General features: G+C 35.8%; 1 protein-coding gene across 1 annotated transcript; it reads right to left on the bottom strand.

The window, feature by feature from the left end:
• Positions 1-303: 303 nt before the first annotated feature.
• LOC104224109 (zinc finger A20 and AN1 domain-containing stress-associated protein 5-like) lies at positions 304-1,332 on the bottom strand. The gene has a single exon (XM_009775690.2). The coding sequence runs from the start codon at positions 1,093-1,095 to the stop codon at positions 619-621; it is 477 nt and encodes a 158-aa protein (XP_009773992.1). The 5' UTR covers positions 1,096-1,332; the 3' UTR covers positions 304-618.
• Positions 1,333-12,177: the final 10,845 nt, after the last annotated feature.

The following is a 12,177-nucleotide window of genomic DNA, read 5'->3' as shown; positions in this document are numbered from 1 at the left end:
AGCGTAAAAATACAGCACGCTATACCTGTCAGTTAAATCGTCAGTATATATACCGTAAAAATATACCATGCTATACCTTAACGGCAAAAGTTACCGTTAAGGTATAACGTGATGTATTTTGGCGTTAAATATAAAAAGGTAACTTTTTTTTAACACTTATTTACGTAATTTGACTCATTAGCCCGATACTTTGCATTAAAATTACGCCGTTATGCCCTTCACAAGACCAGGAATGAGTTCTGATTTTGATAGCCATCACCGCGTTTGCTTCCACATATCACTTAAATTTTCCGCTCTCTGAAATTGATCTAAATTTCCATACGGTTTCTACTTTGATTGGCAGCCAAACAAAGATGAAATAAATTACAAAGCTACAACTTTTAAATTTTTCATATGTATTTCATCACAACAAATTTAACTTCAAATATATATTAAAAACATTTTTTAATTTCTCTCTTTGCTTCTTCATACTCTCTTTTGATAGCACATCATATCCCGAACAGAGCAGTAACACAGCAGCTACGGGGATCTTCGCGATAGCAAATCTCTTTCTCCTTTTCACTTCAACTGAAATACAATTTGACGATGATACCATATGGAGTATATCTCTTTTGCCGTTCAAAGTTTAACGATCTTCGCGGCTTTGACGAGCGGATTCTGCCTCGCGATCGCCTCTCGGCCGGCGGTTCTGTAATCATAGCTGCAATCATGACGGTCAGAGTAACGGTGTTCGCCGCAGAATAATTCACCGCACCGGCAACGGAATCCGGTCAATCCTACCTTCCTCCGACAACCGGAGCAACGGTTCACCTCCCTCTTCGCCGGTGAAACGCTCTCCTTTACCTTATCATCATCTTTCACCGCTCGATCGACATAATTTTTTAGATCGGACGAGGTAGATCTGGTTAATATGTTGGCGAATTTATGAGGATATGCGACCTTGGAGGAGCTAGCAGACGTAGAATTAGAGCAATTTTGGCACATATTATTGGTGGCTGGATTGCCGATGACACCACAATTTTTAACGCAAAGTGTTATGGTTTTTTCATGTACTACTTTGTATTCAGTCTCTTCTTTCTCTGTTCTCTGAGCCATATTTTTTCACAGATAAATTATCTGAAAAAATGGAATTAGATATGATGAATAGATTATCTAAGCAAAATATTAGAGAGAGATGATCTGTTTGTGGTTTGGGTGGGTAAGAGAGAAGAAAAGAGAGGAGTTTTAAGGAGGAGAGAGGTCGGTAATGGTGATGGAATAATGGCCTCATAGAGACGCGTATGGGGCAAAATGGAAAGAGGATTTGATGGATTTGGAAGGTGGACGGAAATGCCCCCTGTGACTTTTACGAGGTAGGAGTTGTGGGCTATAGGCTGGTTCTAGATGAGTTCTGACGTGTTGTTTACTTAATCGTCACCTGTGAAGATATCTTGTTAAATCTGAATAATTTCTTTCTTTTTCTTTTCGTGACCCTTAATAAAAAGTACGGAAATATCTTTAGACAGCCTCGATTCGGTGTATGTTCCCATCGCTCGAAATTATTATAAGGCGGCCAAATAAATAAATATATATATATACCTATTCTATTTGGCACAATTTTTTTATTGTGGCACTCTATTTCTATTTTATTTTATTTTGGTCCATCAATTCTATTTTATATGTTCTGGCTCTTCAATTTCATTTTTTGTGTTTCATTTTAACACAAAAATTAAAATTAGTGCAAAAAATATAGCGCGTGTGTATACACAAATCTGAGGTATAATAAATATCCAATTAAATATTGCCACTTGGTTTTTTCATCCATATCAAACGGATCAATACTAAAATACCAGAACCCGACCGTATGTTTTCATCCACTGTTGCTCCATCTTCATTCTCTAAGTTCCAAAGCTTTCATCTGCCGATTTCATACCTGGCCCGTTTAGATGAAATAAACTCACAAAAATATGGTCGGGTTTAGGTATTTTAGTATTGATCTGTTTGACATGGATGAAAAGACCAGGTGACAACATTTAATTGGATATTTATTACATCTCAGATTTGTGTATACGCACGCACTATATTTTTTTGCACTGATTTCAACTTTTGTGTTAAAATGGAACATAAGAAATAGAGTTGGAGGGCCAAACGAAACATATAAAATAGAGAGCCAAAATAGAACAAGATAGAGATAAAATGCCAAAATAAAAAATGGTGTAAAATTGAATAGGTTGTATATGTATTTGGCCAAAATATAATTATAACTCAATATCCTAATATAAATGAACTAGGACTGGACTCAAGTTATACATAAGACTGCAAAGGACTAACTACTCCAGCCTTAGTTCTTCACATTCTTTTGGATGGGCAAGGTATCGATCTCTTCAAGAGAACTTGGTTGAATTGCTTGTTCACAGAATGCACAACCTTTTAGTGTGTATAAAAATTCCTTTGTTGCAAGGAATAGGAAAATAATATATACCAACACATTAACCAAATAATTGGGCCCTGTATTGATTTAGGATGTTTGGAGTGTCAAAATATGAAGAAACGATGCTCTAGCTATAAGATAAAATATTATTTGAAGCACCCTTAGCAGTGAAGTCTCAAGAAAGCATCTACCTTAATATCCGCAGCTGGGCGCATCAAAGTTGAAGGAATAGAGGGGTGAACGCAAAGTATCCACCCTAGCATCCGATGCTGAGAATTTAAGCTGAGACGGACGCAAATCATCCAGCTTAACATCAATCCTTGAAGCTGACTCGTAAAAGAAAAAGAAAAATTTTGGCCCACGATATTTGTACGCAATATATAGGTCAAAAACGTCTCTTTTATGTCATCTAAAGGAAGCGGAGAAAAGCCATCACAGAGTTCGGAAACCACAAAATTCGTCGTGCGCTCCTATTTGTCTTTTCTTTTATTGATTTTTATGTATTCTTGAAAATTACTTGAGATTGCCACCATGACTATGTGTGTCTAAACTCGTTTATTTGGGATTATGCTTTTACATGAATGTTGATATTCGGAGATTGTTTGATGATTTAATTTATCATATTGGGTTATTTATTCATATCCTAAGCCTAATTATTTTACTGCCTAGATAACAGTGATATACTATATATGAATCTTGAGTTAAACTTGAAAGAGGTAATTCTTAATTATAATAGAATTTAATAGAGCATTGTCTTGAACCTAGTCAATGGGGAGTTGATTTGCGAATACAGATAGAAATATATCTATTTGTCATGCTTAGCCAATTGTACAAGAGATTACTAATGCGTTCTTTTTATCTCTAATCTCATAGGAATATAGGGTTTAGAATAAATTAAATAGGCGAATAGAAGTTGTCAATTTCTATGAGTATTCTAGTCCTTGTAGGTTAATAACCCCGATAAATTAATAACTTGAGTTGATTGAGGAATTCAACAGGATTGTTACTTAACTATGAGCTTGGAATATTATTTCTCATTGAATTCAACCATTCGTTTCAAGTGTGCTAGTTAATTAGTTCTTCTTTTTATTGCAGCCCTAGTTAGTAGAATTAATTAAACAAAAATCACTTTGAACTTATACTTGACTCGATAAATTAGAATTTGCTTGATTTAGTTGATAATTGATCAAAAGTCCTTGTGGTAACGATACTGTACTCACTCCTTATTACTTGATTGACCATGTACACTTACGTGTGCGATTTAGGGCAACAAAGGTCGAAACTTTATGGATTGGGATCTCTTCCTATGGTATTGTTGACTTTTTTGAATGATATTTGGCCTGGATTTGCGCAGTTGGAGGGATAGATCGAGGTTTTCACGCGATTTGAGGTTGAAAACTAGCTCGGGTAAATATATTTCCTAAGCTTTGTTTGAAGGTAATTTTCCCGTTGACTTTGATATTTGTTATATGTTGGGGGTAACGTATATGCAAGTGACGAGCAAATATGTGTGCACCATTGTTATTTCATGATCCGGGTAGATTTTAAGGTATTATATGCCTTGCATTGCTATTATACTTCTTTGATATTATGTTTTTCTTCATTTGTATGACTACGTGAGTTATTATTCATGCTAAAAATTATGTCTAGGCTATTTGTTTATTTGTTTGAGATATGATAGGGCTATTCGTGCTATATTGAGCTACTTTCCTGAGTCGTAGTCATACTGTTCAGTCATGATATTATAGTCGCGTGTTATATCCCTATCTCTATGCACTTTTTATATGTTATCTCACATGTTGCTGGTGTCCTTGTCCATATCACGATATTTGAGCTAATTTGTGGCACGTTGGTATATTTCGTGGGGTATATTAAATTATATTTCTATAAGATGTTGGCATATGAAGACTTGAGCGGATTGATGACTGATTTTGGCTATAGAGCTGTTTGATATTGATAGCGAGGTGATGTGTAAAAATAGGCCCCATGTTAGGCTGATTAGTATTGATTATGAGATGACGTGAGTCCCAGACCCTATATTGGGATAATTGATATTGATTGTTGACTTTGATCCGATCAGTTATTGCGCAAGGACCCGCCCTTCCAGAGTTAGGTATTAACCATGGGTGCAGGCACAGGGTCATTTACATGTGCTTGGGGGAGGGACTGGTGTTAGGCACCTGTACAATGCTAAGAGTTTGTGTGTGTGTGTGTATGTGTGTGAGGATCCGTGGGCTTTGAGCCATGTATCGTGAGCATGTTTAGAGCATGATGAAGGGGGTACTTTGTGTAAAGCACTATGAATATGCTAAGATTATGTACACTTAATATTTAAACTGTGATTTTATTGACTTGATATGTGTAACTCGCATTAAGGCATAGAGTTGTTTTATTCATCACGCTAACTACCATTTTAAGAACTACTTGATATTTAGAGCTCGATATTAAAGTTTTATCTTGTTAAATACCTGTCTATCTAAATTTTGTAGGAATTGATGCCTGGACTATCATATCTGAAAAGGATGCCCATTTTCTCTTTCCTTTATGTTAAGCTAAGCCAGTTATTATTTGAGCCATTTTTCTTCATATACTATTATTCTACTATTATCACTATTGTTGGCTGTGGAAATGGAGCATTGCACCTTGTCAAACTCGTTACTGCTTTTGGCCCGAGGTTAGGCTAATTACTTATTGAGTACATGGGGTCAGTTGTACTCATACTACATTCAACAATTCGTATGCAGATTCAGGTGTTGCTGATCATAGTAGTTTCTTGGGAGCTGGATCAGAATTAGTTGGAGACCTCGAGGTAGCACCGATGTTCTGTTCGCATGTCTTGAATTCACATTTCTTATTTTCATGTTAACACTATTTAGTCTTTCGGACAGGATTGTATTTGATTTAGACCTTGTATTTATTTATTCTATAGAGGTCATGTACTCGATGACACCAAATTATGGGATGGTTTTAGTTGTATTGTTACTATTGACTTCAGTTATTTATGATTACTCCGCTGATGAGACTATCAATAATGTGATTTATGTTTGTTTCTATTCATTGGTTGATGGCTTGCCTAAAAAGTGGTGTTAGGCGCCATCAAGATTCCGGTGGAATTTTGGGTCACGACACTTTTCTTCTCCCACAAGTTCGAAACTAACCGTCCTCTTTGACACCCACTTCACATAACTCTCAAACAAGACCATCTTCAATAAGGCATGGCAATTGAAACAATGATGTGATAAAAACTTAATTGTACAAGTAGTGGATCTTATTACAATTAAATATTGAAATTAGTCTATAAAAGTAGTGAAATAAGGTCATGGCAACTAAAACATAAATTGATGTGATTTTGTAGTTTTTGATGGTATATATTCTTTAATAAATATAAAAAAATAGCCAAGAAGCAGGCGAGGAAGAGGGGTAGCGTTAATGGAGGTAGGATCCTGGAGAAAAAATAAGGAAAAGAAAGAAAATAAAAGTGAAAGGAAAAAGCTAAGAACAAATGGAGGAGGAAGCAGCATTCCTGGAGGTACAGGGCGTGGAGAGATAAGAAGGAAGGAAAGAAAAAGAAAATGAACTAATTCTATTAACAATATTTAGGGCCCATTTCTATGTAAATAAAAGCAATCATGCGCTCAAGGAAAGTGTAAGACACACATTATGCATGAAAGTACACGAGGAGGGGAGGGGTGAATTGCCTATTAAAAACTTATTATAAGGAGTTGACTAGTTTACCAATTAATCGACTAGAAATAAGAGTAGGAGAATAGTAAGTGCAGAAATAAAATACAGGAAATAAAGACACCAGAATTTTATACTGGTTCAGATTCAATGTGAATCTCAGTCAGTCTCATTGGGTTGCAAGGATGTTCTCTTTCAGTGATCGAAGTTTCTTGAGTACATGATGGTTGATGTAGCTTTACACCAATAGCTTAATTTCTATGTCTCTTTTCTCTTATTGATACAATGATTCACTAGTGTTTATCTCTCTTTCTTCTCTCACTAATTAAATAGTAGATCTTTAAGAACTATAATGCTTGTTTGGAGTAGAATAAAAAGAGTGAAAATAGTTCGTTCAAAGTTTGTTCTCTTCAAGTCCGAAACATATATATATATATATATATATATATATATATATATATATATATATATATATATATATATATATATATATATATTCCATGAGGCCTTCTCGACTCGTGAATCTTGAGAGATTGCAAACCCATGGGAGTTGATCCTTGAAAGGAATCATAGATTCATTCTTTCCAAGAATAAATTCAAGTTTCCGTTGATCTTCCTTGATTTATGGTCTTGGCTAGCTTTCCATCTGCTAGGAATATCTTTGAGGCATATCCGTTGGATCCCTTGATTTTGAATTCATTGATTTACAGTGCGATCTTATTTCCCCTTGATTTGAGACCTTCTAGTAATAGCTTCCGTCAATCATTGATTGATTTTTCTCTCCCGCTTCTTCCTTTTCCATTTCTAATCATTGATAATTTTCCTTGTTGATAGATTATTTCCTTAATCTATCCCTGACTTGTATTGCTCCTTGAATCCTTTTAATTGATTCCCTGTGATCCTACACCAAATGTTATATATTATTTTTTATCATTGAAACTAATAGTTAACAATCTCCCCCCTTTTGATGATGACAAAAATAATATATAAATAACAGTTGACTTCCCTGTAATCGACTCCCCCTCAATGGGTGTTGCATACTTCAGTCGACTCATCCTCTACAGGTGTTGACGTTAGTTGATTCTGCATCTGCAATAGTTAGTTGATTTCGCCTCAACAGGAACTCTAATCTGCATAGTTAGTCAACTCCTGCAAAATGGAAACTTCTTTCTCCCCCTTTTTGACATCAACAAATAGGGGATATACATATATAGTATCTAAGGCAAACAATGTGAAGGCGCTCACATCCTAGGCAAACATTATAGACATTATAGCAAATATTATACGCATTCATAGTTTAGTAAAAATAAAGAAAAATATCCAGCAACTGGTTATCGAGTCCAAAATAGCAAAACCGCAAAAAAGATTGTTTGAAACTTCCATAACTAGCAACGCAAAAAGTAAGTAAGAGTCGTGCAAATTGCCTCCTTCAGGCGTTCAAAGCTGGTATTGGCTGACACTGTCACTCCATCAATCCTATCATGCACCTCCTTGAACGCTTTGACTGCATTTTCTCCAAGTTTGAGAATTCTAACCCTCTTCTTTGAAACATCGAACCCAGTTTCCTTGGGGATCGTATGGATGTCCCAACAGTGGATTGAGTTGCAGTAAGAAAGTCCTTGATGATGGTCAGCTTATTGTCAATGTCAGTCAGTTTCTCAACAATATCATGATCACTTACACTATGCTGGGAAACAAAGGCTTTGGACTTGGGATCAGGCTGAACGTTTGATGATAGGCTATAATTGCGTATTTTAGTCGATTATTACACTCTAATTTACTGCACTTTAGTTGAGTTTGCGCTTTAATCGCTAGTGTCTTGCACTAACTGTGTGTTTTATGCCTTGTAGGAGTGATTCCGAGCTCTATAGATGTTATGGAATGAATTCAAGTGATTTGGAGCTTTGAAATCTGTGTAAAAGCTCAAAGAATTAAGCCGGGATCGCGTTTGGGGGTCAACGGATGATAGTTAGAGCAAACGAAGAATCGAGCAGGCATACTGCGCACTGTCTAGTAAAATACACATAACCTTTTTCTCGGAAATCCATTTGGGCTTCACAATATATTGTTGGAAAGCTAACTCAAAGGGCTACAACTTTCATGTTTTATGTTTTTCCAAATTCGAAACGTAACAGGGTGAAAACGCGCGAACTACAAAATTCGCGCGGTAGTTCGCGCGTATAAGGAACAGAGGCAGAATACTGCGCGAAGTAGTGCGCGAACTCTGTAGTTCGCGCAATAGTTCGCGCACTACCAACCCGGGAAAACGTTATTTAGGGGTAAAATTGGAATTCCTTCTTAATCTCACTCAATATACATAAAGCAAAAGCTCCATTATTGAAGGAAGATCAGATTTTAGAGAAAGAGTTTTAGAGAGAGGAACTTTTTGAGGAGCTTCATCTTGGAGCTAAGAAAGGAGAAGAAGAACAACATCTTGGAGCAAGGATTCAAAGAGTTCTTCTAAACTTTCTTCTATTTGTTTGTTTATATTATGTTTAAGACTTTTATTGTTGATTTTTGTATGATTATGAGTAGCTAAATACTCTAGTATTCTTGGGTCATGGATGTTAGATGATCTTATTGTTTGAAGCTTAGATTGAAGATCTTGAATATATCGTTATGGGTTGTTTATTTGATTCTGCTTCTAATTATTTTACTGCGTAGCTAACAGTGAAATATTATTTACGGATCTTGAGTTAAACTTGAAAAAGGAAATTCTTGATTGCATATAGAATCAAATAGAGCAAGATCTGGATCCTGGTCATCGGGTGAAAGATTCGCAATTAAGATAGAACTATACTTAATTGCCTTGCTTGGTTGAGAAATAGGATTTGTAAATGCATTTGAGTTAATATTAATACCATAGACATATAGGTATTAATTTAACTTGAATAGATGCATAAGAACTCGAAAGATTCTTATGAATATTATTAACCCTATAATCAATAACCCGGATAATTCAATAAATCAATCTTAAGCTAAAATAGTAGCATGATCTCTAGCAAGTCCATGACCCTGGAATATCTTTACCAAAATTGTTATCAAAATATTGTGTAATTGGTGTAGTAATTTTGTGTTGAATTATTGTGCAATTATTAAGTAAATTGTAAATTGGTTCTTTATATATTTTGTGATAATTTAGCTTGAATTGATAATTGTTTGAGTCTTCATCAGTCGAGAAGTTGATCACAATTCCTCGTGGGAACGATACTCTACTTACTACTATATTACTTGTCGATCACGTGCACTTACGTGAGTGTTTTGGTCGCAACAAGTTTTGGGCGCCGTTGCCTGGGAATTAGACATTAACAAGTCTTCTGGGTTAGACTTTTATGATTATCTTCACAAGTTTATTTTCTTTTCTTTTTGTAAATATGTTATTTTTATAACTATTTGATTTTTCTCTTAGTATGTTTCTAGTTCTCTCAGGATGACATCTGAAGATGAAATATACAGAGGTAAGGTTTATGGCCCGTATTTTTGGGCTAGTCATGACCTCACCTCTTGTACATCTGAATTTGAATATGGGAGTAAGGGTTGGTATTGGGACGGATATTCTCGATTAGTGGATTCTGCGAAACGACATTGTTTACTAACAACAGTGATGAAAGATTGGTCTAAGGAGAGAGATGAGCTTGCACAAAAAAGTGATAATTTTGGCTTGGTTGTGCATAACTTGGATTCAGAATTGAGTGCAAAGGTTGATGCGTGTAACGCCCAACAATTTAATGATGAGTTATATGAAGCTGAAAAAAATCTTCTAGACCAAATAGAGGAGCTAAAACAAGAATACCAATCATTAGATCATATTTTTCTTGAGGATATCCATGTTAAGAAGAGTGCTCTAGAGTCATGTGAGGGAGTAGATAATACTACTTTAGAAAAATTGAGTGTTTGTATAAATGAGGATGTAAATAGTAGTAAAATTCATGAGTTATGGCGCATTAGACCTTATTCCAATCATTTTTCCACATTGTGTTTAGATAGTAAGATAGTAATCATGCCATCTGACCCTATGGGGAAGTCAAAGAGTGAGGATGAAAATGTCTATATTCTTGAATTTATTGTGCCAAAAAGCAAAAATTACATTCCTCATCCAAAGGCCGAGAAGTGTCGAGTGAAAAATTTATTACTTGGCCTGGTTATCTTTGTAGCCCCGCCAAAGAAGCATAGCGACAGACTTGATGCCTTGTTGGGGGCTCAATTTATAAGTTCAAGGTGGAGGCAAAAAGTGGTTCACGTCGTGCCGCGACGTAAAATAAGGCGCTTGTTGGGAGGCACCCCAGCTTTACTGCTTTCTTTTATTTTTATTTATTTTTGTTTATTTTAGTTTTCTACCTTTGTAGCATTTGTTGTAGGATTATGAGCATAGAAGAAAAGCCACTGAAAGTGTGCAAATGCGAGGCAGCTGGTTGGAACTAGTGTGAGGTAACCGCACAAAGGACCATCCTTGGGAGAAGTCTGAGTACCCCGTGAGCTGCCAGTGCTTCGGTCTTTGGCCTTTCAGGGAGTTTCTTGTTCACCCTTGTTATTTTTGCTTTATTTGTGCATTGGGGACATTGCACTCTTTTAAGTGTGGGGTGGGAGAATTCCTTTTGATAATTAGCTTTTTAGTATTTTAGCTTCTTATTTCTTTTCTTCGTAGGTGTGTAGTATTTTAGAAGATTAATTTTTTTTATGTGAAAAAAAAATGGTAGAAAAATTAGACTTTTCCCTACGACGGATCTTTTAGATGAATTTTCTTGAGGGAAGTGAGTCTAAAGAAAACGACAAAAAGATTTTTATTTTTTTTAGGTAGTGTAGCAATTCCCCCTTGGTTTTTCTTTAAGCTGTGGTTCTTTTCCAAGGGTTTATCTTGAACCGGGCATATGTAGTTTTTAATTTCCGTTTTCATTTTTTTTATAGGTAGATTAAAATAAGGAGTTATAAGCTATAGAAAAGTGAACCCATAGCGTTGACACACCGGAACACAATAGACCCTAGAGTGTAACGCGCTTAGTCTTAATTGTTGAATCTCACTGAAAGTGCCTTAATTTGTATGTTTGTACTGAATTGAATGCTCGTAATGGAGTGTCTTGATGAGCTGATCTGGAATGAGTCATATGCCATGTGTGGTGAGTATTTGTGTAGTCCATGTATTGTACTTGTGTCTAGAACTTGCCCGGTATGTGAGTTGAAGCGAAATTTGAGGTGATGCTTGGTTTGAAAAATGATGTTAGGCTTTCTTTGACTTTTTTTGAGCTTAATTGCTTATCACAAATAAAATTTGTCCCTAGTTAACCCTTTTGAGCCTTTAGACTTTTGTTTGGCACCCGCATTACAAGTCTATACCCTTTTGTTCTTAATTGACATTGTCTTGATCCTTTTACCTCTTAAAGCACGTTAATTATGAGAGGAGAGCTAAAAGAAGTAAGAAGGAAATAAGTGTGGGGTGGCTTTTAAGTGGAACCAATAAAAGGATGAAATGGGCACTTATGTTGTAAACTAATACACCACTAGCAGAAATTGAGTGACAAGAAAAATTACATTGTGTTTTGCTCTAGCTAGTGAGAATGAATTAATAGAGTGCTTAAAGAAGAAGGGCGTATTTTTGGGATGATATTGTGTATAAATGAGAAGTGGGTTGAAGAATTTATGCTGAAAATTGCTCGTGTGATGTGTTAAAGTGCTTAGGGGTTGAGTCACTATTCCTAAATACATCCTACCCGTCCCTTAGCCCACATTACAACCATGAAAAAGTCCTAATTGATTTTGGATTGAGCTAGCCTACATTAGTAGAGATTTACATTAAGGGCAAGCTTATGGTACCAATTGCATGCATGTGACCTCTTTTGTGAGAGTGAGTGATTTCCTTGATATATGTGAATATATGAATTGAATGTGGGGGATTGAACTCAGTCTTTGTTGATGTAATTGTGAGGGCATATGAATCGTGACAGAGAAGCAAGTCTTGATTTCTGTGTAGAGTACTATGAGGAAGTGTAAAAATTTCATGGCACTTGAGAGTTGACTTTGAGGCTAGGATTGTTCACTGCTAGGCGTAATATATGTACATTGTTCTAGGTGTAATGCGTTAAGGGAAATGG

This window comes from Nicotiana sylvestris, chromosome 12 (assembly GCF_000393655.2).
Source record: "Nicotiana sylvestris chromosome 12, ASM39365v2, whole genome shotgun sequence".
Taxonomy (NCBI): domain Eukaryota; kingdom Viridiplantae; phylum Streptophyta; class Magnoliopsida; order Solanales; family Solanaceae; genus Nicotiana; species Nicotiana sylvestris.
The sequence above is the reverse complement of the archived record's forward strand: the minus strand, read 5'-3'. Positions and strand labels throughout refer to the sequence as shown.